Below are 27,946 nucleotides of genomic sequence, written 5' to 3'. Positions count from 1 at the left end.
AACACAACAGAAAGCTAGTAGGCCTACCTCAATGATTAGGCTTCATTGATCCAAGTCTTAAAATAAAAAATGTGTCATATAAACGGTGATTGGCCCTTATAGAATATATTCTGTGAAGACAAAATGTAAACAGATATACCACGAATGTTGGCCTAATATGTATGCGGTTTAACCAAGCTGGTGATGCATGGCTTCCGCCTACATATCCCAGAAACCCTTTCGAAGGTGCAAACGCACCATCTGATTCCGTAAACTCCTGAACAGCCTTTCGTGGCATTACCCCTCCACACACCAGCGGTGTGTTGCAAAACCCGTGCCCGCCAACTAGTCCTCTTGTGATATCTGCAAATATGATGTTGACTACATTGAGACAACTATCCCGGGTATGTATTATAGCATGTTTTATCCTTTGATCCTCCCGCTGTTGAATATCAGAATCGATGAAAATGTTGTTAGCCGGCAGTAAACAAGGGGAGCAGGTCAGTTCTACCAATTTGTCAATGGAAACATTTTTAATTGCTCACGAACGGACGATTATTGTTACAACATGAATGTGTCATGATAAGGTATTTTCGTTCTTTGTACTGCTTTGGCACGTTTCATCCAGAGATCGATTAGCTTATAAGCTAGCATGCTAGCTACTGTTACATGTTGCCAACTTGTGTGTGTGTGCACTGCAGGCAGGCAATGATGCAACAGCCCACTATCTGTTTCATCATGAGAGCAGCTTACAAGAAAATACTAAGAAGTCACTTTGGCTTATCTCATCTTATCAAAGTTAAACTACCAAAAAAGAACCAGTCAACGACAATTATCAATTTCATTCAAATAACATATAAAAAAACATAACGTTATTGCCTATTATTGGTTCCATACATGAATTGGAGTTGGTGTCTTAATAGTCAAGTCCCTTTTAAGTTTAATGGAAATGTATGAGATGTATTAGATTAAGATTTATAACATGTATAGATGTAATTTCCCTGATAAACTCTACTGAAGCTGAAAAGAAAATATACATTTTGCTTGTAAAAAAGGTTCATTATGCGTATCTTACTATAAGTAAGCCATTTGAGTTTTACTTAAGGCATTAATAGTGTCCCTATTTGTACTTGTTTGGCCACTTACAATCTTAGCTAGTTTTCAAATATATATATAATTGATATCTAATGTTTAAGTGAGTGAAAGTAAATTCAAAACTTTTAAAATTTTCCTTTTCTATTATTCAATTAGTATATTGCAAGCTCTGCATTAGCCTGATCACATGATTCCATCGCAATAGATTCCCGATTAAGGTGGTCTCGTGTCTTTCATACCAAACTGGGAGTAGGCTACTCGAGTCTTAACCAATTTCATAGCTGATGCAAATGTGGTTCGCCAGATTTAACCAGTTTACTGGTCTTTAGGGCAGACTCCCAATTGTTGATAAACTGAAGGAAAAACAAGTTATACCACAAATCCTATCCTTGTCCGCCGCGGCGCCGTGCCATATTGGTAGGTCTATGATTGGAATGATTATAAGGTAAAATACTGCCAATATAAATTCTAGCTGCATTATGTTTACAAAAATGGTCCAGTTGTAACAGGTATGGGAACTAAAGGCTAATTCTGTGTGCCCGACTGTTTTGACTCTGGCCTGTGGCCTTTTGTGGAGATTTATGTTGGGGAAGAGTTCACTCAGGGTCAGCTGATCCATTACCAGTCTCCTGTGACTGCTGGCACTGATTGCTCAATCTTGAAGTGAAAACATGTGTCTTTCATAGCAGCCTCAGTCCGCCACACATTCAGCCAATGAAGACAGTATGTAATGAGCACACGCGGCCCTTTTTAGAGATTGTTGAAAACCAGAATTTAGTCTGGAGACTCTGAACTGAGGTTGTGTTTGCTGATAATATGGTCCTAAAATTCCAATTGTATTCTAATTGTAATTCTACTTTCAGAGTTTGCTGTTTCTGAAAGTAAATATAATCCCCACAAAAAGAAAAGTTTATTTTCTTTCATTTTAGAAATGAATATTTAATGCAACAGATCTGATATTCCATGGGCCTAGTTTTGGCCGTTCCTAGTATCCACATATGCAAGCCTTATAGTGGTAATTTAGCAACAATATATTAATACATTGTCACTGTTAAAACTTCAATTGAAACCATAGAGACGGCGCATGACATTCTGGTGGAAACGAAAGTTATTATAAATTATAATTGCCTCCAAATTGTTTCCATGTGATGTGATCTGCTATAAAACGGATAACCAGGTGATTGGGTAATTCTGTAATCAGATTTATTATAGATAGACTCGCGTTAATAAATACTAGTTGACTGAGCCATGTGAAATAAGTATGTTGGTTCTAATTAGGGCTGTAGTTAACCAAATTAATTCTTGGTCGACTGAAATCAGCCAGCTCTACAACCAATGAACCAACCTTTCATTCTACTTTACTCTCTATTCCATCTGTTAGGTCAGTGTGTTTTAGATCCACTGTTGGTCCAAATCCGACTGTGTTACGGCGGAGCTTCAATATAAAGCAGTTTTGTCTTGTGTTGAATATATAGATTTTATCAATGGATTGCACTGCGAGTCTTGCTAAGGTAGTAATTGTTGTTCCCACTTAAAGCCTATTGAGTGGTAAACACGAAAGTTGACAGATAATGCATTGCGATTTTAGATGACATGCCTAACCTTAACTTACTTTAAAAGTGTTTTGTTTTTTTCTTGAAATGAACACCTGGGAATGTCCTACCAATATGAATTCGTTCAAAGAAGACCGTATCCACCTACCGGACAGAACTTGATAGCCTTAGTTCTCATTGATGGGCATGGGCAACTTTTTCAGGGTACATGCAATAAAGTAGAATATTCGTGATTAGAAATGAACCATGTATTTTTTAATTCAAAAGCATTCAAATCCATACATAAATTTGAATGGCTCTTAGGATGTAAACCGAAGTGAATCACAACTTGAATAGGTTCACTAGCAGAACACATTGATTTCATTGTCACTCCATTGATTGCCAAGGAAGAACATTTCAGCCTTATCGTATATTCACTTTTGAGGAAGAAGTTGTGTACTTCCTCAAAGTTTTTTCAGTCAGTTATTGATTTTTTTTTTTTTGATCCGCGCACTAGAAAGAAGCATACGCCCACTGCTTGCTCTCCCAGTCATCGGCAATAAGATGTGCTGTCAGTGACGCAGGCATAGGATGAAGGTCCAGCCCACTGTCGTTTAAACAGCTTCTGTTCTTGATTGTATCCTTGTGTTTCTGTCAACTGTGATAGCTACACTGTTGTGGTACTTGCATGGGGTATAGTCTTTATCAATCACACTAAGGATTTTCTGGTTCTCTCTGCCATATTGATGAGTCTGTGGTTAAGTCTGTGAGTCGTGTGTGTGTGTGTGTGTGCGGGCGCGTGTGTGTGTGTGTCCGTACACTCCTTGCATACATAGAGGTGCTGGTGAGATTTCTGGAACAAGTCATTTTTTTGATTTGATTTCATACAATACACGATTGACTAGTTTAATAATTTCCCCATTAGCAGTGCAAAAGTGGCAGAAGGCTGCAATTGGTTAAACCTGGCTTTCTATGAGCCTAGGTAAATCCCCTGTTACAGATCAACTCATATTTTCTCGTTCTCGTTAATATGTTACCCAATGGTTACCTACAACTCATGTCAATTTTGTTGGGGTGTGACGATACACTCAGCTCACGAGACGAGACGAGACACGATATTGGGTTCACGAGACGAGACGAGATTTTAAGAAAACTACAATGACAAAATATATGACTGGACCATCAGACTTTTATTTAACCAAGTTGCACATGCATTTTGAAATGTTTTATTATAACTCTTGTCTCTTTACATGCATGATATTGAAACTAAAATTTATAAAAGTTAAAGTAAAATAAATTAAATTAAATAATTCTCTTTTTTTCAAGTGCAAACAATATTATGTGCAAAACTAGATCAAAGTACCCAAAATGCTGCCAAACAAATGATTTAAAAGTGGCGGGGGCATCTTCGACGGTAATACGGTTATTTTCCGACGTCATTCTGGCTGTCTTTAGCTCAGCTGTGTTCGAAATCGTTCCCTATACACTCACTCACTATTCCCTATATAGTGTTCATGATATTGTGCACTATATAGGGAACGAACAAACGAGAATTAAGCTGAACATTTCTAAACGTCATTTGCGTCAGTAAATGCGCCGGGTATTTGTGTGACGTGATGCGCCCACATCATAACAAACCGGGCTGGAGGTTGTATCGATGTTGAATGTTACATTTCCTTGTTCAAGTTTTTTATAAATTAATTTTGAATGTTAAATATTCTATGTTGAATCCCAAATAAATTGTTGACATTTCTAAACACAAGCCGGAGACTCCATCATTAAATGTATTCGTTTTCGCGGTTATTCAGCTTCTTCTTCTTCTCCTCCGGAAAAACACGACCGCATTGCATTGTGGTATACGTGAGTAACATGTAGGGTACATCGTGTGTACACTTAAATTTTGGGTATTTTAAGTGCACTGTAGTAGTAATAATAATAGTGCATGAAATTAACCACTGAGAATTCGAACACCTCTACAAAATGGCGAGCACCCTATATAGTACACTATATCCGTGATAGGGAACGATTTCGAACACGGCTTATGGTTGCTTTCGATGCTTCCCCTGCTTCCCCTCCTTCTCCTCCTCTTCTTTTCCTTCTCCTTCTTTAGGTTCTGGCAGGCTAGATGTAGCAAAGGCGCATTACTGCCCCCACTGGCGACAAATAGAAGTTTGGATAGCTCACAAATCTCGCGAGACAGATTTTTAACGCAACAGGTAATATCGTCGAGTTTAATCTCGCGAGATCTCGTGGCACGAGATCTCGTCACACCCCTCAGGGGTTGACACTAACGGTTGCCCGCTTGCCCGGGGCAAGTAAAACATTTTTTTAGGCAAGTTGAGATTTTTTCTGGTTGCCCGAACGGGCAAGTGGATTTTGGGTGGATGTTAATATAAAAGCTATTGATTCAAATGTTTTTAGAAACTGCAGAACAACCTTTTGTTCCGCAAAACCACACAAAATAGAAGTATTTGCAATTGATCAGCGCGCTGTCTTCTCTTCTCTCGGAAAGCGAGTTAACAGACACGCATCGCTTCAGTGCGAATATAGCCCCGCCTTCTGTCACTCACTCGCAGTGCGGTCTCTGGCAGTGATTCGCTAAAGGTTAGCCAACACAGCTAGCATCTCAAGTGCAGCACCTCCGCGAACGGTTTAGGTAGAAGTTAAATGGAGTAGTGATGGAGGAGTGCAGTTTGGAAGTATTTTGGATTGAGGCAAATTATCAAGGAAAGTCAAGAACACGGTTTTGTGTTTCATAACTGTGCACATGTGCACAGCAATAGCGATCTTTTTCATGAAATTGGACCCTCACAAACTATTGTATTTGAAAGCTGAGCCTCCACTTATTTCAACAGTCCAAACCATATCATTCTGCGACTAAAACTCGCAAATAACAACTTAAGAAGAAACGTCCCCTTTTCTTTTAACAACCAAAAATGAAGTAGGTATTACCTTTGTGATTTTTGTCCACAAAGTTGATTCTGATCGAATAAAACCACCATAAACCGATGATCCAGTATCTGGGCCAAATTTTGCAACTTAACATGGTGTTTTCAATCAATGAATAAGAGAAGGTTTCTTAGGAAATAGGTAAATTGCCTTCAATCAGAAAACATATTCTTCAGCGCAATCTAGTGGCCATATATTTATTTGCGAGTGTTTGGCTTGGTGCATTCGATTGCCCTGAACTTTAAATAGAGGTGTCAAGTGTCAAAATTGTAAGATATCTACCTTATTTGTGTCTCATAGTAAGACAGCGCTCCCAACTGATAACGACCAACTGATACTGATAATTATTTCAGGTGGAAATGTTATCTTCCACTTATGCTGTGTTCCATGGCTTTATTCACTTTAACCAAGTATTATCCCCATTGGATATTTCACTTTCACAACAATCTTTGTTTTGGCCCAAAGATGACATTATCGCCCTTGCAGTTGTGGAGATATAATCTCTTTACTTTGGGTATGTTCTTTCCTGAAAAAAACGTTTCCCCTGATATCGAAAATGGTATAGAATATCGATCTTTTCCCAGGAATAGTGTTGAAGTTAGAAAATCCAGTATCGTGACTGACAACCCTACTAGAAACGCGATTGTGATTATTCAGTTAGAGCTACAAGAAACTTGAAAGTTAAAAAAGACATATCTTTGCTACTACCTCTGACATTTAGTTATGTACATTTGCATCAAATCATGCAGGTCTACATATAACTTGGCGATAGCTTGCAACTGTGGACTGAAATCACTTCATGGCACGATGTGACCGCTCGATAAATAAGTAAACAAAGAGAAGTTTGTTATTTTTTAAACACGTGTGGAAGCTAACATTCAGCTTCAGTCTGAGCTAGAATGATTTTTCTGAGCCCCCACAAAACCAGGCCGGGTGCCTGGCAAAAAGAGGCCCGTTCACGATTCTGATTATAATTTGGGCAAGTGAACATTACATTCGGGCAAGTTGAACCTGACCTGTACTTGCCCGATGGGCAAGTGCTTTTGAAACCTTAGTGTCAACCCCTGCCCCTACAATTTTGTGATACTATAAAAAAAATGTATAGTTAGTTAGATTTTTTTTGTATGCCATTGAGGTATGAGTGACGTTTTATATGAATTGACTCACACACTGTGCGGTTATGCTAGGAGTGTCAGAGAAGCTTGATACTCTCCGAGGCAGCCATAGGTCATTGACCTGCTCCCCACACGTCCACACACCGTGGCATTAGCTTACCCTCTCGTTGTTGCTGTCACTTCTTCGTGACGTCAAAGAGTTTTGACAGAAGGAATAGGACCCGAGTTTGGGGCAGAGTTGGATGTTCCCAACTTTTTTTTGTTCATGAATAAGCCTTTTTAATTTATATAGGGAGCACTATAGGTCATTTTACGAGCCCGCCATGACACTCCACCCAGTTTCTACAGTAGCCCACAATGGACAAACAACTCTTGAAAAAACGCTTTATTTATTTGTAATCATAATTGCTATATTATAAGTTATGTCCCATAGCTTCCAGACAAAACCTTAATAAAATGTACAAATCTTTCAAGGAGCTCACTTGACAGTTAGAAAGTAAGTGGCAAGTAAGGAAGAAAGAAGTACCTACTTCCAACTTAGAGGCCAGGAATGGCCCCGGTAGCCTCTCTCATGTCATTGGGAAGGGAGAAGAGGGGGCGGGGGGGTGTTGTCAGTTGGTTGCAGTTTGCAGCCTTACCGCTAGCTGTCACTTAATCCTACACACGCTGTACCTTTTAAGATCACAGAAGACTTACTAATATGTGTAAAGAAATAATAATAACGGGGTTCACTGGCACTTTAAGATCACTGTTTGAGTCAACCCCAGTCCTCAACCCCTCCTTAGGGACAGGCTTTGTACCCGACAGTGCTTCTTCTTTTTCTTCTACCTGATTGTCCCTCTGACAACCCTCTTGACCTGAATGGAGTGGAGTCCGGAACACTGCTGCCAACCACTCCGCCTCCCAGAGCCGGCGTTTTCTTCAGCGAGGTTTCATCCCCGGCTGAAATCACAGGAGCAATTTGTAACGGGCAGAACTCCTATTAGTTAGTGACAGAGTGAGAGGGCGCCGTGGCGTGTCAAACTGCCAAACGCTGTTGGCCTGTTGACACCCGTCTGCTTCCCCAACAAACTCCCCTTCATGCTCTTATTTTCCCGTCCGTCTCCACTGCTGGATCGTTTTTTTTTTCCCTTCCCCGTTCCGACGTTGATTGTGGCTGAAAAGGATGCTGATGGACAGCAGTCATCTGTAAAATTGACTCCCCTCAGCAGTCGGCTCGCAGGAAATGACCAGAAATAATACCGCGCTACGCTAAATGAAATGATTTCCGTTTCTTTATCCTCTTCTCTCTTTTTTTCGCACCGCGCGTGTCTCTTTTGATTGCTCCGCGGTCACAGATGTTTGACATAAATGACAAACCACAATCTGCGCCGCCATCAACGCAAACAAAGCGTCGCAGGGCTGTGAGGGTCGGCGTGGCTCCCAGGTTAACGCTGTCTTCCATCACCCAGCGGAGGCTTCATCTGGTTCACCTTCAAAAGACGCCCTAATCTGTCGCCCCCCCTAAAAATAGTCCCACGGTGACAGTTCTGGCGCGTGTGTCTTGGCGCTCACTTTTTCCTGTGGATCAATTAATCATGTGTTTATTTTAATTAATCTCCCACAAGGATCGTGCGAAGGGAGGTGCACCAGCAGTCGTGGGGGGGGGGGGGGGGAAGGGAGGCACAGAGACAACATCACTGGGACTGGGTCTACTGTTGGCTGAATTAAAACGCTCTGCGGCGCCTTGCTGTTGTGGAGCAGATCGTAATGTGCAGAGGGACCTGATAAAGGGAGAAAAAAATATCAAGCGCTTGTCTGGCTCTGCTTATCATCTTAGGGTTTACATGAGGGGATCACAAGGAGAAAGCAGGGTGGAAGAGAGGGGGACGTGTGTGTGTGTGTGTGTGTGTGTGTGTGTGTGTGTGTGTGTGTGTGTGTGTGTGTGTGTGTGTGTGTGTGTGTGTGTGTGTGTGTGTGTGTGTGTGTGTGTGTGTGTGTGTGTGTGTGTGTGTGTGTTGCAGAGGTAGCAAGGTGGGGCCCATCCGTGTCTGCTCCACAGTGGCCAGTGTCTCCATTGCTGCCTTGGCTCGCATGTTGCTTCCCTGGCACGGTCACGCGCCACTCGCTGGGCTCCTGCAGGAAACGCAGACAGCGAAGGACGGTTCCCGTCAGGGAGTAATGACCCGTGTGATTTCTCGAGAGCTTCCCTGTGTCCTTATAGACAGACCGGGCTGTCTCCCCAGGCCCTCGACTATCCCCGGGCCCTGTGGAGATCTGCTTCTCGCTCTCTTTTTCTTCCTCGTCCCCAAGCCTTCACTGTCAAAGGAGTCCAGAATAAGCTTCTCAAAATCAGCCAGTAATGTGCCAACCTTTCTCCCCGGGTATATCACACCCAGCCCTTGCAGCCAATGTAGAGGGGAGGAATGGATACCCTATTGCCGCTTTTCCACTGCATGGTACCAGCTCGACACGACTCGACTCGACTCAGCTCGCCTTTTTTGCGTTTCCACCGCGATCTAGTACCTCAAGTGGTTGCTTTTTCTAGTACCGCCTCGCTCTAGGTTCCAAGCGGCTGAGCCGATGCTAAAAGGTGACGTCGGCAGACGGCTGGCCACTGATTGGCCAGAGATTGTGACGAAGTCACGAGAGCGACATGGCAACCATGCTGGTAACGATAGAACAGCCATAGTAGCGCCGCAGCCAACATATTCCACTTCTTCAACATGCCAGCTAATAAAACGAACACGAATACCATCGCATCGATGTTCTCCATTGTTGTTATGTGGGTTCTGTCCATGTGTGGGTTACGTAGGTGTTGTTTGCGTCGCGTACAAAAATACGTCACGGCCCTTTCGCGCAGACGACCCCGCCCACGTCCCGGAGGTACTATTTGCGGTGGAAAAGCACCCGCGCTGCTACCGTGTCGAGTCGTGTCGAGTCGTGTCGTGTCGAGTCGAGCTACATGTGCGGTGGAAAAGCGGCATATGACAATGTGGCCACCCGTTCATCTCAATGAAAACTGCTCAGCCAATACGCAGCCCAAATATATCCCCTTATGTCTGGCTCCACCACACTGTAGACCATTAGCGTCCTCTGTAGCATGTTTTTAACCAGCCACAGACTACTTCTGTAGTAGTCTCCTAATGTATTCTTAGCAGTCGTAACAGTGGAAGTCCGGTTGTTGAGAATACAGTCAAAAGAGCATTCGCTGGAGCCTATACCGCAACTTTATATTCTATGTATTCTAAGTTTTCTTCCGCCAAATGGCCAGCTCCTTACACCGGCAGTGCAATGCAACATTGAAATATTTTAGAAAAGATGGGCTCAGTTGAGGTTGAGCGTTATTACATTATCTCATCTAAATGTGCTCAACCAATCATGTGTGTTAATTGCTTTTTAATGGCGCTATTAAAGGAGGTAGCTTTGCACACCTTTACAGATGATGGCTGTTTTCCATGGTAGATTAGTGAGATCCTGGCTTTGGGACACCAGCATAATGCTGTTGATTCAATGAAGAGGAGAAGGACCTGTCTTTTTAGCAGCCTGATCGAAAAGGTTATTACAGACTTTACAAGGGTGCTCGGGATTAAATGCACATCATTTAAAAAAAGAAATGGCAAGTAATTGAGGATGAGTGATTAAAGTCTGTCACAGAGTATTCAGTGTGGTGTTTACACTTAAGGTGTTTACACTCGTGAGACCCTGTCATAAAAAGTCCCATTCTGAGAGGTGATAATGCATTCATAGGACCACATTGTCAGAGTAGTGTGAACATGTTTTTGTCTCGGCCTGCTTTCCAGGAAGCATTTACACATGTGATCATTCCAACACTCAATCAACAATTCAGTGTTTTTTTGTGTCTTTTATGCATATTAGATGTGTATATATCTATATATATATACATATATTTAATGTTTTAGTTTATTCGTTTAAACTCTGAATACAGCAATGGCAACATAGCGGAAGTTTTGTACATTTAGGTAGGTAGGGAAGGAAGGTGGTGTAGGTCCACCGGCAAACCAGTCGCCAGTAATAATATAGAACATGTAAGTTGTTGCTATTGTATAATATAACGGGGAGCATAGAGTGCTAGATTTAAAGAGCCGGTGGATGTCATTGGAGGAATTGAGAACACCTTGAAAACATTAAAGTTTTGGTAATGTAAACCATGCACCAAAATCGAGATTTACAGTTCCTCCATATGAAGGCTGAATTTGGTCTGCCAAGGCTATGACACGTATAGGACCATTGATTTAGCATATCTCAACAGACACTGGTTTAAGTACACTCTCAGTACTATTTACATCATTTCGACATTTTTTTATTTTATTTTATTCATTTAAGGCACTTGGGACCTCTAATGGATCTATCTCTACATTACATTGATTTTAATTACATGTCAATATAATCTAAACCCATTCTAAAGCCCTCAACCAACACCCAACCACCAACAGTGCACTGATCGGTTGCATTCCGTCTTAACTGTTGCCTTGTAACTCGTACCCCACAAATGCAAACCAATGCCATGGCATCAACACACCCATTCTTGGCCGCTGAGCACTACATTAACGAAGGCTCGGCGCCAGCAGAAACCCGTGGACACTCGCAGTCACAGGATGGAGCGTTGTCGTTGCGATCCGGCAGCTCTAGAGCCCTCTCCAGCCGCCGAGCAGATTAGATAAAGAAGGAAGTGCTGAATGTGTTTCCCTTCGCGGCTTCATTCGCTTCACAGAGGCCGCGGAAACAGAAAATCCGCTGTCTCTCGCGCTGCGTAACTGCTGATAAAGACATAATTGAAGAACCACGCTGATTATTGATATCACTCTCCCATGCCAGCTTCTAATTACACCAGGCTACGTTTTTTTTCTTTCTTCTGAGGGTGCATGGAAGGAGGAGGAGAGCCAACATACTTATGCAGAACATGCTGGCAGTCGGAGTTACGAGTGTCTGCTCAGATGTGGCAAATCATCCGTCAGGCGGAGGAGTCACGTTCCGTTGACGATGGCCCTCTCCGCGTGGTTTCGGTCCCTCGCGTAAGGCGAGGAGACTTGATTGCTTTAATTTCTTCCGAAATGTCCAACAAGCCCACTTCATGGTCCTGCTGCAGCTGGCCCCCTGCAGGCCTCAACATTTAAAAGCATCGATGGAATAGTTTCACACACGTTTTTTTGCCTGGTTCTTCAGGGCTTGTCCTGAGTTGAACCTTATTTTGGATGACCTTTCTACGACTCAGTCAGTAGCCAGGGATTCAGGAGGTCCTCGCCTGAACCCTCTCTGAACCTACAGTACTACTTGCACTCGGGCAGTGCAATGTTGACCATGCAATTATTTGAAGACAATGCAATAAAGCTGCAAAGCCCAAAGCACCTAGACACGCATTTGAGCTCATTTCGCGGAAAAAAATAAGGATCGCTAATGTACACTCTAGCATTATTTTTTAAGCAGAAATTAAAGAAACGTCTATATCAATGCAATTTTAAAAGTTACCTTTTCATGAGTCGGGTTATCAAAACATAACGAGTATGTCATGTATTTATCATAAAGTCTACGCCATTGATGTGTCAGTTTTGGGCCTCTTTTGGCTCAAATCACAAGTGCATCGTATTCGAATGTGTCTTTTATAATCATCCACATGGACCCATAGAAGCCCTCTCATGCGTGTGTGTCTCTGTCCCCTCCCAGCCGCTGCGGCAGCGCTCCCCGCTGGCTCTGTGTGTGCGCGGGCAGCAGTCCCGCGCCGCGTCCCGGCCCGTGGAGGAGGAGCGGCCGTGGACGGGGCAGGAGAGCCTGGCCGAGGACGACCCCGAGATGTGGGCTCTGCTCAGGAGCGAGAAGGACCGGCAGTGTCGCGGGCTGGAGCTCATCGCCTCGGAGGTAGGCGCCCTCGTCTGGATGTGTTGTGGGTCGTCGGAGGCGTTTCTGAGCGCTGGTTTCAATTAAACGCTCTGAGTTTGGAAAAACTAAAAAGAAAGACATGGCCCTTTTTTTACCAATGTTTTAAGCATTGATTAGCTAACCAGGCAAATTTGTGAACTAGGTCAACTGTATGTGAAAATGTATGTTTATTCTGATCACTCTAATCAATAAAGCGGTTGTCCTCTGGGGCGCCGTAGTTGCTCAGTGGAGTAAATCCTCTCTCTCTCGCTCTCGCTCGCTCGCTCTCTCTCTCTCTCTCTCTCTTCCCCCCCCCCCCCCCCCTCCCCACACAAAGCCTGACTGCTCTAGTGTGAGATAAAGTCTGATATCTTCATACTGCCACTTTACCACACACACACCGCCAAATACACACGCCCAGACGCAGTAGGCAGACCATGATGGGGACCCCGTATGTTTAGACACATGTACTTATGTTCCCAATTTTGTTGTATAGGTGACTGTACAATGACAATAAAGTCTATCTTTATCTTTATCTTTAAACAGTTATAAATATAATTCCTGCACGGTGCTCAACGTGACAGACAGTTCCAGAAGGCTGTAACCAGAGCCTTCTTTGGGCTCTCAGATGAAGTGTTGGCATTAGGATCCACGGCTGACTGGTGGTTAGGGGTGTGTGTGAGTGAAGGTGTTTCCTTCAGTGTCAGGCGCTCAGTCAATGCACGGGAGGGCCCGGCTGGTACAGAGCGCCACCCGGCTTTAGAAACCACCGCCCCGGCAGAAAGAAAGTACATTGCTATTGAGTTAGACTTCAAGCCATGTCCATGAAACATTTTGTCTGAACTCGGATTGGAAAATTGTGCGAGTGGAAAAATGATTGGTTTCGGGAGAGGGGGTAATTGTAACACATTTTGAAGGGATTGGAGGAAAAATAAAGAGAAATCTAAAAGTTTTCAACTTGTTTACTCTGGGCTTATTTGTCCTTTCTTATCTCGCTCGGTTATAACAAAGCGGGGCCATCGCACACGTTTGGCGGTAATGTCCACCGCAGGGGTGCGTGCTGTGTCCTCCAGCGGCAGGCGGCAATATACATTGTGGAGTGCAGAGTGTTAGTGCATGGAAGTCCAGGGGTTCAATACTCTAATGATTGCCTTAAGCCAGGCGGGGATTTCTCACTATCACTTAACACACTTTAATTTGCCATCCTTGTCCCTTATGTCCGCTGCAGCCATTGATCTGTGTGTGTGTGTGTGTGTGTGTGTGTGTGTGTGTGTGTGTGTGTGTGTGTGTGTGTGTGTGTGTGTGTGTGTGTGTGTGTGTGTGTGTGTGTGTGTGTGTGTGTGTGTGTGTGTGTGTGTGTGTGTGTGTGTTAGAACTTCTGCAGTCGGGCCGCTCTGGAAGCCCTGGGCTCCTGTCTTAACAACAAATACTCAGAGGGCTACCCAGGGAAAAGGTGAGTGTGTCCACCCAAGGCCACCCCGAGTTTATTATTACTGTTGAAATAGTCTGCTTTTAAGATGGTGGTTTTCGAAATCCACACTAGCCACGCATCTACGCACACGCAAACCAACCCACGCTATTGATCTACACCTTCTGTCCCATAATATAACACACAGACGAGAGTATCGCCGCGTGGTAGAAGGGCACGTGAGGTAGGCTTACGTGGAAGGATCCAGTCACTAGATCCTTCCACCTGAACTGACCCACCGTGAACAAGCACTAGATCCTAGTGCTCGTCCGTGTCGGGTCAGTTGGTTCATATTATGCTCGTTTAGTTTCAATCTTTCATTTGCATTATGTTAAAGCAAAAAACGTGGGAAAAACGATCAGATGGAAGTGAGAGCACTATTGCCAGCTGCTGTTCTTTCCCTCGTTCTAGCCAGACACTTGGCTGACTCCCTGGGACTTGTCACAACAAAATGTTTCAAACGCATGCATTGCCCTACGGTGGATGTTGTGATGGAATAGTTTTAAAAATTGAATTGATTTGTTATAGACCCATGTGACAAGCAGACCACGTTAATTATGTTACTACATTAAACTTTTGCTCGAGCTTGCGTTTCTTTCGTTTGCGTCCTGCATCCTAAATATGTTCACTCATTAGATTATTTAGTTAGGAAACTAAAATCACGTTGTCTGGTTTCCTGTCTTGCATGCGCTCTGAAAGTTTAGGTTTTTGTTGAGACAACCTCTAAATTGAGTCATTTTAAATTAGGAATTTAAGGGTTTAGAAACCTCTTAAGTCTGTGTTTGATGCTTCTGCTCTATGCTTAACGTTACCAGAACCATCAGGAGATAAGAGAAAAATCACCATTTATAATCAATAGCCACTGGCTGAGAAACAAATAATTCATAATAACGATTTATTTAAATACAGAAAAAATACCATATGCAGACAACATTTCCCCCCCCAAAATTCAATCTTGTCAATAATGTTAATATAATAAATTATTGTGCTAATTTTCTAATCCCTATTTAGTTGACGGCTCTAAATATTAATGTGAGCTTGTTCCAAAACATCACTTCTCCACAGACCTTCCACTACGTCTCTGACATGCACTCATCAGTCCCATTGGGATGCTTTGTACCTCCAAGCATTTAAAGGGATCTATTTATTTATAGAGTCCGGACGGGTCCGGGAGTGAGCTAGGCCTCTTCTGCTCTTGTATTAAAACACAAGCTGCCCCCCCCCCCCCCCCCGCCCTTCGGTGTCCAGGTACTACGGAGGAGCGGAGGTGGTGGACAAGATTGAACTGCTGTGCCAGAAGAGAGCCCTGGAGGCCTTCCGCCTGGACCCGGCCCTGTGGGGGGTGAACGTCCAGCCCTACTCCGGCTCGCCCGCCAACTTTGCCGCCTACACGGCCGTCCTCAACCCCCACGACCGCATCATGGGCCTGGACCTGCCCGACGGAGGCCAGTGAGTAGCTCACCACGCTCTCCGTCTCCCCTCCACCGGGAGGCGGGGGGGCGTTGCTAGGATGCCCCGTGCTATTGAGCGCCTGAAAGATGTGGGTTTTGATTACGCCCCCATCCCCGCAGAACCCCCCTACCCCCCCTAATTTGAGACATGGGACGTCAGAATTCCCTTTGAATCACTCTGGAATAATGCTGAATGGTAAGTGGTAAACGGGAATGCTCTTTGTACACTGTGTGCATTTATGCACTCCCCCTCACACCAGTTCACTGCGTATTCCCACCCCTATTCAAATATCACGCGTCTATTTGCATGACAGTAGATCAGTGGGTTTGGGGAGGGCTGAGTTGAACCTGTCTTTTATCATATTGGGTTTTGTCATATTTTATATGGAGTTCCAAGTCCTTTATTTGTGAGGAGACAAAATCTTTCAGGATATTTTCTTTTTTTTGTAATCACAGCAAGTACGTGACGCCAATGTCGACAGACTGCGGTGCTCACCTTCGTCCTGCTACATGCACGGACATGTTGGAGAACAGCAGTGTTTTGTACATTTTGTGTTTGGAGGATGCGCACAGCTCTGTACGGAGAGAGGCACATGGCATTGAGCTTGTCCATCCCACACTTATTTGTGGAATAAAAAATATATACCGTATATTGAAATGATTTGTTTTTTTTACATCTCATGTTAACCTTCACCCACACTTCACAAAGGAATAATGGCGCTTGTGGGTCAATGAAACTTTTATAGTTTTTGTATCTGCAGATTATTTTCCATTTTCCTGTGAGCGAAATAGGTATAATGTGTCAAACATGTATTGATGACAAATGTAGATGAAGTTGTACGTGTTTCCATGTCGCGGTATTTCCACATCAATTGAAATGTTTCCGTCTTGTTCCCCGCCCCCCTCTCCAGTCTGACCCACGGCTACATGTCTGACGTGAAGAGGATCTCTGCCACCTCCATCTACTTTGAGTCCATGCCCTACAAGCTCAACGTAAGTAGGGAGTCCATGCTGGACCGCTTGGCCACAGCTTCACTATGTCAATTCAGCGCTTCTCCAATTCAGTGCTTCGCCCCCCAAACACAAAATATAACTTGAAAGCCGGGGACCGTTCAAAAGCATCGTGGTGGGGTCAAATTTGTGAAACCAAAGTCACCCACCATGATCATGTTTGTGGCTTTGTGGCTTGAGGACTACCATGTGGACCAGGACGTCGGCCTGGCAGTGAGTGGAGCTCTGGAGCTTTTATAAGAGAAGATTTCAACGGGTCAATACTTTGAACAGTGGCTGAAAGCGTTCCACTTACCTGGAAAAGTGTTTATTAAGGGTTATTTATTTATTTATCTACTGGAGTGGGCTCCAGTAAATTGGAGATGCACGCGTAATGATAAAATAGTGTTTGTAACGGAACACAGTATTGGTTTTAAATTGCAATTAAATTGTCCATCTGCATTTTCTCTGAATGTTGTTGAAGGCTTCGGCGGCTTTCGGACATTTATGTATCTGCCGCGGTTGGAGAGTTCATCGGTTCATCATTTATTTTCATGCCCAATCAATCATCTTTTTGGGCGTCTCTTATTGGCCCGCTTATTGTCATTTTAAACACACCATGTCTGACCGCCTGCTTCGTTGATGGTAGAGTTTTGAAATTGAATCAGTGCTTTCTTCTCCAGACTTGCCGACCTTTTGTTCACAGGCCAATAATTCTACAGCGGATTACTTGAACAACGTTCAGCTGCTGCGTGACGTTCCTTTTCTGAGAACATGAGCTGGCCTTGCAGACTGAAGTGCCCTTGTGACATACTACTACCTACCATTTCCTTTTCGTCAGACAAAACCTAACCAGAAGCATTTGTAAACGAAGCACATTGTTTGGTTCTTTTTACAGCCCCGCGTTAAGGCCAGAGCACTGGGTTCAGCTACAGGGCAGTTGATTTGGAGTGCATGTTATCCTGTGTTGTTCTTACCCGGGGAAACCTTTTCAGACGGTTCTATTCATGTTCGACTCTCGATGAAAACTATTGTTGGGAGCAGTAGCGGGCCATGTGAAACGACTCGGTATTCGGTGCGTAAGTGGACTGCATTTATATAGCAATTTTCCGACCTGTGGCCACTCAAAGTGCTTTGCAATTATTGCCTCACATTCACGATCACGCGTACATTCGTCTGCCGACGGCTGTGTCGGGTTAGGGTGTCTTGCTCAGGGATACCTCGACACCTTGCTCGGAGGAGCTGGGGAACAAGCCAGCAACCTTGTGGTTGCCAGCCCCACCGCTCCCAGCTCCTGAGCGCCTGCCAACAAGATGCTTCTGCGCCTCCTGCAGCTCTGGGCCCTGAGGCAAGAGGATGGCTGCACCCCAAATCTCGGAGGATAACAGCACTAGCCTATGCTTATCAGAGTACCCTTTTAAGCTTGATAATGACTCAACCCAACCCCGACAATCAAGTCATCAGATGGAGGCGATGTAGCGTGTGCAGTAAATCAGGGATGCGGCCCCTGGCGGGGCTGATGTATCTATTTAATCCGACCCCTTCCCAAGCCCCCGCATTACTCAAGTAAACTTGCAGATATGATCAGTGTTACCGTGGTTATCGCCGGTGCTAGTTGGATACCGGTTGGCGGTGGTTGTGGTGCTGATGGCGGTTGTCGGTTGGTTGCCTTGGTAGCGGGGGGGGGGGGGGGTTGATGGATGTGCGAGCGTCCAGACCCCCCTCTGATGGATGGGCGGGCGGGACCCCTCTGCTGGGGAGATAATGGGAAATCGACAGGCCGGCCAGCTCCGCGGGCTCCCCTCCGTCCCCACAACGAGTGGCGTGATGGAGTGAGCTGGGCCGTCCACCGGTGCACTCTGGAGATGGGAGATTATCTGCTTGTCTAAATAAAGCTTTCCCTCATTCTAGCCTTGCTCCCCTCTTTCTCCTCTCGCCATCTTTCTCTCTTTTTTTTCCCCCCTCACTTGGCATGCCCCCATCCCGATTCTCCACCTCCTTTTTTTTTTTTGCTCTCTTTCACTTCACTCCCCTTTCTTAGTTTTTGTCTGCGTTGAACCTTGACATGTATGTGAGTGGGGTCGGGGGTTACACCTTGACGTAAGGCAGTGGTCACTTGCACAGCGTGACTTTGGTGTTCATGTGGCTTGGAGAACTATTATTATTGATTTCCCCTGTTTCTATGTTTACATTTTTAAAGAGAACTGTGTCCAAGCAGACCATAGACTGCAACCGCATGTGATTATTTCAGAGTAGATTAAATTGGGATCTGCTCTGGGATGTTATTGCCATCACACTGACCTCTCTGGATACCGGGATGGGTTTGGTTTTCATTTCTGTTAAAAGCCATACAAGGGGTTTATTACTATTTTATTTACCTCTGTCAATTTAATTGTCATGAGTCCACGTAATGAAAATTGCACCAGGGATAAGATTGGTAATATTTTATTATTTTCAGCGTTTTTATATGTAATCATTTCAAATACTTACCGCTGGCTTTGATCCTCCTCTAAACCTGACAGAGCAATTTGTGGTGTAGACATGAGGAAAAGGCCAGAGTAACTAGCTGCATTCAGTCATGCGCTACCAAGCCACATCCCTTTTTCTTTTTGCTGAATTTTCTTTATTACATTTTTTAGAGAATGCATATCTGTCCAAAACAACACTCACAGAAGTCGCAACAGGTCTCCTGGGAAATGCAGGGGTATCCCCAGCATGTACCATGATCCTGTTAGTATTAAACTACACCCCCATACCCCTCCTAGCCTCACTGGCAGAGGGCTTATTGGGATTATATGAATGATGAATTGCCATCATACCGTCTTTTTATTTTCTTACCATCTGTATGCCTGCAAGGCTTCTCCTGTGCGACCATTGACTCTCGTATTCTTGTGGTAGTGCTCTATTTCTAAAATCCTCTCTCTCTCCCTCATTCTCTCTCCAGCCTGTGACAGGTCTTATAGACTACGACCAGCTGGATGCGACTGCCCGGCTGTTCAGGCCCAAGATCATCATCGCTGGCACTAGTGCCTACGCCCGCCTCATTGACTATGCCCGCATCAGGAAGGTACACAGATCTCTCTCTTTCTCTACCTCTATCTATATATATTTATTCCAAAGCCACCCAACCTTGACATTCACACACTGCCCACATCTCTCTCTCTCTCTCCCTCGTGTTCCTCCTGCCTTGTCCTCTCTGTTCCCTTTTCTGGTGTCAAGGAAGGTCAGAAATCCCTCCTTTCCCCCCCATTTAATAAAACCTAGCCAACCTTTACTGTCGGGGCTGTCACACATGCACCTGCTCCTGGGTTGCCCGTGCGCCCCCAACCAAGGCTCCTCTCTGAAATATCTTATTTTGGAGGAGCTGCCGCCATCTCTATCCGCCTGTCATTTGCATTCAGCGGCGGCGCCTGTGTTTTTCACACTTTCCCCTAAACCTCGGCTCTAGTTGTTATGGCGAAGGCGCACGTCCCCATCTCACCGAGAGCTGCATACTTTGTCCCTCCGCCCACGCGCGTGACCGGAACCGCTCCACAAAAGCCCATCCACACACACACGTACACACACACAGAACACACACACACACACACACACACACACACACACACACACACACACACACACACACACACACACACACACACACACACACACACAGTTCACACACAGTTCACACACCCCAACCCAGTTCACACATAGGTGCACAGAGGCCACCTTTCGCCTTGTTCCCAGAAGCATGCACAAGAGGCTCCCTTCATTGGTTTAGTGTCGCTGCTCCCCCGGCGCGGACTCCCCTCTCTGACCGGCCCCCGCTGTCGCCCCAGCCCGGCGGCCCTCTGATGGAGTGTGTCACACCACTGGAGGGCCACGTGTGGGACTGTGTTTTATTAAGCACTTCTAACTCCACTGGCCTCCCCCTAGCCTCAAGTGCAGTCCTCTTTTATTTCATTTATTTATTTGCTACTCCCATTCTTCTCTGGAGGGAGTTAACTCTTCAGCAGCTACGCGGGCCGGTGTTGTTTTCGGTTTTATTATATCCAGGGCAGGGTTAACCTAGATTAAGGCACGCTCTTGCTGATGTTCCCCCATCCCCCCCATCCCCATCTCTGCGACCCAGTAACTGGCATCTGCTCGCCTGTCCTCAGCTCCCCCCCTCCAGTAACCCCTGCGACTCCCTCGCCTTCCCTAATCTAATAAACATGTGCTGATCCAGTTTAGATACGAGTGCTATGGAGATTGTCCCGATAATGCATGTTAATTAGAACGGGAAAAAAACAGCGCCACATTATTTACCACCACTCTGATCGTTCGCCAGCACACTTATTTGCATGATAGCAAGCTATTTATTGTCAATGCTGCCAAGAAAAGGCAAAGACTTAAATTAAATTATGTGCCCGTGTTCTGGGATGCCGACGAGTGCGGAAGAGCATAATTACAACTCCCCATCTCGGTTTTTGGAACGAGCTGCTGTTGTCTTTTGTGTGCGTGTGTGTGTGTGTGTGTGTTTTTTAAAGCAAGCACTTTCAACACTGACAGTGAATAAGTAATCTGCAAGATTTTGATAAATGCACTGTTGCCGAGACATTTTTATTTTTTTCGTGCTTTTAAATTGCTGAGATACGATGTTCCACTAGGCAGAATACATTGAGTCAATCGTACTCCCCAACATTGGCTGTTTGTTGCTGTTTCTCTAAGCGCTGTTGTTTGAGCAGGTGTTGCCTTTATCGCTGCAACTAACAACTATTTGGTACTGTCAATATCTTTTGTTGATTCTTTTTAATGTTGGAACGCATTTCAAATGCCCAAACCCCATGTTACCGTAGCCCAAAGTGATGCTTAAAACAGCTTGCACTTGTCTATCAAGAAGCCAGAAAAGTAAGATAAATGCTAGTGCTCTCGAAGAGCATTATAATCTGAAACCGAAGTGGATCGCCGAATGGGTCCTTTGGCTAATTAATTCAGTGTCTCCGTAGCTCTCCTAAATGGTACCCCATCATATCAGATGTAACACGACTCCAAGGCATTCACAAACTGAATCCTAATCCTAATAATATCATCGATTGAATACTAATGATATAATTATTGTTTACATTGTTAATGGTTAATCCAAATGGCATTTGTATACAGTCTCCAGGCACCTAGAGATAGCGGTCCTCTCTCCAGTCGATAGGTGTTCAATTAGTTAGCATTCGCCCTGCCGCTGTGGCCACCTAGTCTGGTACTGAGTGCAAGCCTTTCTCCTGACATCTTTATCGTGTCGATTCCTTGCAGACATCTATACTTCCTCAAAGAGCTTTGCAAATTAACTTGGCCTCTACCACCGTGGCTGACTACAGCCATGCCCAACCCATAAGGATCCACGATGGTCACTCCCCTCACTTTCACTTCCTTTGTTGTTTCCATTGACATTCTTTCCATTTATGGCATTTTGCAGACGCTTTAATCCAATTGACTTGCAATAAGTATATTTGTCAGAAGAAAGAGAAACAAAATATAGCCGTCGGTACAGTAAAGTAAAGTTCCCTGCATACAACAAAGCTAGCTAGGATAAGGTGCTACACAATGCTAGGATGTACAACATCAGCAACCTTCAGTGTGTAGATTCAGTGCCAGGACGTACAACTTACAATAAGTGTATATTAAGTTCCAAGATTTACAACGTTAAATAAGTGCGTAAGAGAGGTTTTACTGCCCACAATGTGAAAGAATACTTACAAGAATCATGTTCTCATTGGAGATGCTTTGTTACTGATTCCAGTGTGTCTCTCATCCCATGATCATACCCCCTTAAATCAAACACTTTGCTGTCTAGAAGTGTTTGCAAATAAATACTTTTTCAACACTTACTAACCGAGGTGTCTGGACGTGAATGTGTGATGTTGTCGGACGGCTTGACAAGCTGTAAGTCACCTCACACTGGGTGTTGTGTGTCTCCCAGCTGTGCACGGAGGTGAAGGCCTACCTGCTGTCTGACATGGCCCATATCAGTGGCCTGGTGGCGGCCGGGAGCATCCCCTCTCCCTTCGACCACTCGGACCTGGTGACCACCACCACACACAAGTCCCTCCGCGGAGCCAGGTAGGGGAGCCCCTCTCACCCTTACATCCAGGAAAACCCAACTCCCTCCTTTGAGCCCCAAACAAAAGAAACTGACTGTAACAATTAACGCTTGCACTTTTATATTGTTTTTGTTGTGCATTTTAAGGCCCAATCCCATTTCTACCCCTTACCCCTTCCCCTTACCCCTCCCCCTTGTTTTGAAGGGGGAAGGGGAAGGGGTAAGGGGAAGGGGTAAGGGGTAGAAATGGGATTGGGCCTTCGTCAAGATTTGGACACGGATCAATCCGCACTTACTAGTGATAATGTCACCATTATTAGGCCTACTACATCCATTTTCTTCTTAAATAAGTTTTGTTTCAGTTGGGTCTCCCTAGGTTATGGTTTGGAGTTATTTTTGATCTATTTCAACTTCCCCTAGAGTTGGGGTTAGAGTTATTTTTGTCACTAAAGTACTACTTGGATCTGAATCCTACCCGTAGGGCCGGCCTCATCTTCTACCGTAAGGGCGTCCGCTCCGTGGACAAGAAGGGCAAGGAGATCATGTATGACCTGGAGGACAAGATCAACTTCGCCGTCTTCCCCTCCCTGCAGGGCGGACCACACAACCACGCCATCGCCGGCGTCGCCGTGGCCCTCAAACAGGTCAGTCCCGTCTGTGATCTGGATCCGTCCAGCTAAGATTCATGTTTAACTAGGACTCTTAGTGTAGAGTGGGCAGTGAGAGTTGAATTACAATTGGGCCCCCACCTATTTGGTTGCACCGCCAGAGTTTTGAGAGACCGACATGACTTGTCAACATGGCCCTTGAATGATTTTTTTTAAACTTCAAAATAATTTCCTTTTTAATGCAATTTTAACATTGGTCCCAAATGTATCTTTAGCGGTCACAACCAGGTGTCGTCTAGATTTTCAAAACCTTGAAAGGGGGCGGTTTGCTTCATGGGGTCCAACTATGCTTTGAAACTTAGGCCTTCCGAAGGCCACTGACGCGCTTAGAGAACGGACCCCTGTACTCTTGTGTGTCCAGGCCCAGTCTCCCATGTTCAAGGAGTACATCGACCAGGTCCTGAGGAACTCCAAGGCCATGGCCACAGCTCTACTCAGCAAGGGCTACACCCTGGTCTCGGGTAATGACACACCTCCGTGCGGATCTCGGCCGGCTCTGTCTCCGTGCACATGCTTCTGTCTCCCTACTTCCGTAGGGAGACAGAAGCATGTGCCCGGAGACATCAGGCCTCCGTGCGCATTCTAGAAGCATGTGCTCGGAGACATCGGGCCTCTGTGCACATGCTTCTGTCTCCCTACTTCCGTAGGGAGACAGAAGCATGTGCACGGCGGCCCGATGTCTCTGAGCACCTTCTAGGGTCCTGATTTCACTCGATTTTGTCAAGGCTGTGTGTCGGAGCACGGTTCTCCTGCTCAATCCTTCTAAGGCGTTCTGTCCCTGGTGGAATGTCTCAGGGGGGACAGAGAACCACCTGGTGCTGGTGGACCTGCGGCCTAAGGGCATCGACGGGTCCCGGGCCGAGAGGGTGCTGGAGCTGGCCTACATCACCGCCAACAAGAACACCTGCCCTGGGGACAAGAGTGCCTTGACCCCCGGAGGCCTCAGGCTAGGTACACACACGCACGCAGAACACACACACACACACACACACATAAACACACACACACACACGCACGCACGCACGCGCGCGCGCACACAGAGGTAAACACATACACAGAGAACACACACACAGAGAACACGCACACAGAGAACACACACACACACACAGATAAACACACACACAGAGATAAACACACACACAGAGATAAACACACACAGAGATAAACACACACGCATACAGAAATACACACCAAGATAAACACACACACACAGAACACACACACACACACACACACAGAAACACACGCCGAGATAATCACACACACAGAGAACACACACACTCACACACACAGATAAACACACACAGAAAAACACATACACAGGCTTGCAAGAAGTGCAATGCCCATCACTTTTCTAGAAACATTTATGCAATGAGAGTTTGATATTTCTCTTCAACGAGATGCCAGAAAAAATCCACCGCAAACCCGGCCCTATTAGTGGGATTTTCTTTTTGAAGGGTTCAATTAAAAATACATAGATGACCTGTTTGCTATATTTACTTAGCGAGCAGTTTTACTTTAAAACTCATAAGCTGCGGGTCCGCCCGCGACAGCCGGCGAGCCATGAGCACCGAGCGTATTAAAATTAATCAGGAGTCTGTTTGATTTTAGTCGCTCTTCCAGGAAGCTCCTCAGCTGCCCCTTGGGGCCCCACCAACACCCACACCCACCATACCCGGCACCCTGCACATGCTCACACATTTTCTGGGGATTCTGTTGGGTCCTGTATCGCGCCGGGATCCCCATCTCACGACCAGTACTAAAATAAAGAGTCAAATCTATTCCGAGTGATTCACCGCGTCACTGGGACTCAAATCCACTTGAACTCAAAGTAGTTAATCATTAGTTCCTATTATAGGATATATAAAAGGTATTCATGGTGCCATACCGACCAGTCAGACTTCGCTTTTCGACCGTTTGCCAGTCTTTTGTGCAGCGCTCACATCCCTTCAGGGCGTAAGCGCCCAAAGCAGAAGGCGGAGGCCAGGCCGAGTGTTGGTCCCGCCGTGTACCCTGAGTGTTGTGCTCTCTCTGCTTGGTCCCAGGCGCCCCAGCCCTGACCTCCCGGCAGCTGAAGGAGGCAGACTTTGTGCAGGTGGTTGAGTTCATGGACGAGGGCTTCAAGATCGCCCTGGATGTCAAGAAGAAGACTGGTGAGTTGATCGTCTGGGCGTGGTTGGAGGTCTCGTTTGATGAGTGTTGATGTTAAATGAATGAAGCAAAGTCTATTCATATCAGGTGGTAGAGTAGGGTGGTTTTTTGCTTTTCAACTCCCACCTGAAAAGTACCGGGTTCGATCCCCAGCAGCCTTACCTGTATGTGAGTCAGAGGCCTTGACCCCAATGACGTCTGAATTGACTGCACGTCGCTTTGGATAAAAAGCCCCTGCATAGTATCTATGTTTAAAATGTTTTACTTTAATGAACCAAAATCCTTACACACCTTTACCTCAACTCCCCCAATGATATTATACTAGATCATTGATGCCCAAGATGACCGGTGATTCATCTCTCTCTCTCTCTCTCTCTCTGTCTCTGTCTCTGTGTCTGTGTCTGTGTGTGTGTGTGTGTGTGTTCTCCAGGAAAGCTGCAGGACTTCAAGAGCTTCCTACTGGAGGACTCTGAGACAGTGGCTCGCATCGCAGCCCTCAGGCAGCGGGTGGAGGCCTTCTCTAGGCCCTTCCCCATGCCGGGCTTCGAAGACCACTAGACCCACCACCCAACCAGCACCTCCACCTCCATTCCGCACAACCAGCCTGATCACGTGTCCTGGACGGAAAGTGGTAGAGAGGGAGGGAGTGAGAGAGAGAGAGGGGGGGGGGGGGTTTCTAGGGCGTTGGTACGCATCATTCCGGAGCCACATTGACATGGATTCAACTCAACATTTCAACTTTTAACAGCAAAAGAAAAATACAAAAAAAAAACTTTTTCTATATTTTCAGCCATTTATCCGTTCAATGTATCGGCAAGGTGTTTTACTGTCGAGGTTGAGGGAGGGAACGCGACGGCTGCGACATCATCGGAACATAATTACCTTGTTAACATCTGTTAGCTTCGTCGCGTGGCTACATAGGAGGGGGAACAGGAGAACCAAACAGCAGCTCAGTGTTGTCAGATGCCACGCTGATGCAGAACGCTCAAGCCTAGTTTAGCATCGGATGAGCTGTGTTCGAGTCTCACCGCTGTCAGCTAACATCTGCACTAATGTGGCCATTCTTTATTTGCTTGGGGACTTCTAGACTTGGTTACCCAGCACCTTGAGGTTTGCTGTCTGTGTGTGGGCGGGCGGGCCGCCACAGCACATATGTATAAATGGAAACACATGGCTGTTTCTTCTGCTGAGGTGCTCCAGCTCAAAGAGAAACTTTTTTTCATTATTGTAGCCATTATTTTAACAAGCCTGTTCGCCGGCTATACCACTTTATATTGCAACTATTTGGGGGAATTTAATCTATAAAGATGGCACACTTATAAATTGAGATTAAAAGCGTCAAGCCTCAAACGTTGCTTTATGGAACACTCCTAATTTAAAATGGTTCCAGTGTAGAGTTTTGAGAAAATAATTGTAACAAGCCCAAAAAGAGTATTTTCCCCGCCCCTTGATCCACCTCTTCTGTATCCCTCTGGCAACTGCTAGTTAGACGATGTAATAATAATTGTCCTCCATTTATTTGTTTCTTTTTTTGACAGAAAAATAACACAATTTAAAACTGTGGGAAAGTCTCCCTGCATGTATTAGCAGTCCTGTGATTTGCCTATGTCACAAATAATGAGTACATACTTTATTTTGTACCTACTATTATTAAAATGTACGTAACTTCTGTCCTGGTACATGGACATCTTGGTATCTTTTTAGATCAAGTATTTGTTTAATTGAAAGAGGTGAAACGGTCATCCTAAAAATATATATATATATACAGCTGACAGATTATGTAAACTATTAAAATATGAGTATAGTATAAATGTAAGAATATATGTTTTTTTAGATTGGATCAATCACCGGATGCCATGAGTGTGTCTGTGTGTTGTCACTGCATCAGTGAGCAAGATCTATACCATGAACCAGCTGAACGTCACCCTGCAGCACAGCACACTAGAGACGAGTCAGGAGGGGGCAGAGCTTCTTTATTTTACCATGCCACGAGTACAGCCTTGTCCGCTACAAGAGGGGGATTTTGCCATAACTACAATCGACCTACCGCTTTTTCATTCTGTTTATTGTGCATCATCTCATTGAAATCAAATCTAGCTTTAACATGCGCCCTTTCCATTACTTTATTTTCCAGAATGTTTTCTAGAATAAAATAAAAGAGGAATCCTCCTTGTGAGAAGCAGCTGTGCATTTTGTTTTGCCGTTTTTTTCTTGTCATTGCTTTATGAATATTCATCCATGTACCTTTTCGTCGTGCCGTTTTTCTCGAAGCTTTTGAGTGTTGGTCGGTGATCACTGTAGGACGATGTTGACGACGTGTTCTGAACGCGACCGTGTCCACATGGAGTGTGCGTGGATCATCAAGTCCCTCGGCGTGGGTTTCCCTAGATGCGTGTGTGCGCCTACAGAGGGCATGGTAGTCTGGGGGTAACAAGTCGACTGAGTGGAAGAGGGAGGCTGAAGAGTTGTGTAGGCCGCGGTGTGGGAAGTGTCAGTCATCTTTAATGTGGTGCATCAGAAACACTTCATGAAGAGATGGTAGCAACAAGTTGGCCTGACCATTAAGTATTTTAATTGTGTTTGTCCGGTTAAGACCCCTGTTACTTGTTGACATTGTCCATCTACAGATGGAAA

General features: G+C 45.2%; 1 protein-coding gene across 1 annotated transcript; it reads left to right on the top strand.

Annotated features, from left to right (window-relative positions):
• Positions 1-234: 234 nt before the first annotated feature.
• Positions 235-27,063, top strand: shmt2 (serine hydroxymethyltransferase 2 (mitochondrial)). Its single transcript, XM_056605602.1, has 12 exons — positions 235-383; positions 12,335-12,526; positions 13,900-13,979; positions 15,243-15,443; positions 16,357-16,438; positions 19,380-19,502; positions 22,374-22,513; positions 22,975-23,137; positions 23,523-23,622; positions 23,957-24,112; positions 25,207-25,314; positions 25,743-27,063. The coding sequence occupies exons 1-12, from the start codon at positions 351-353 to the stop codon at positions 25,868-25,870; spliced, it is 1,506 nt and encodes a 501-aa protein (XP_056461577.1). The 5' UTR covers positions 235-350; the 3' UTR covers positions 25,871-27,063.
• The last annotated feature ends 883 nt before the right edge of the window (positions 27,064-27,946 follow it).

The sequence above is a fragment of the Gadus chalcogrammus genome, chromosome 13, assembly GCF_026213295.1.
Source record: "Gadus chalcogrammus isolate NIFS_2021 chromosome 13, NIFS_Gcha_1.0, whole genome shotgun sequence".
In the NCBI taxonomy this organism is placed as follows: Eukaryota; Metazoa; Chordata; class Actinopteri; order Gadiformes; family Gadidae; genus Gadus; species Gadus chalcogrammus.
Note: the sequence above shows the minus strand (reverse complement) of the source record. Positions and strands in the feature narration are given on the sequence as shown.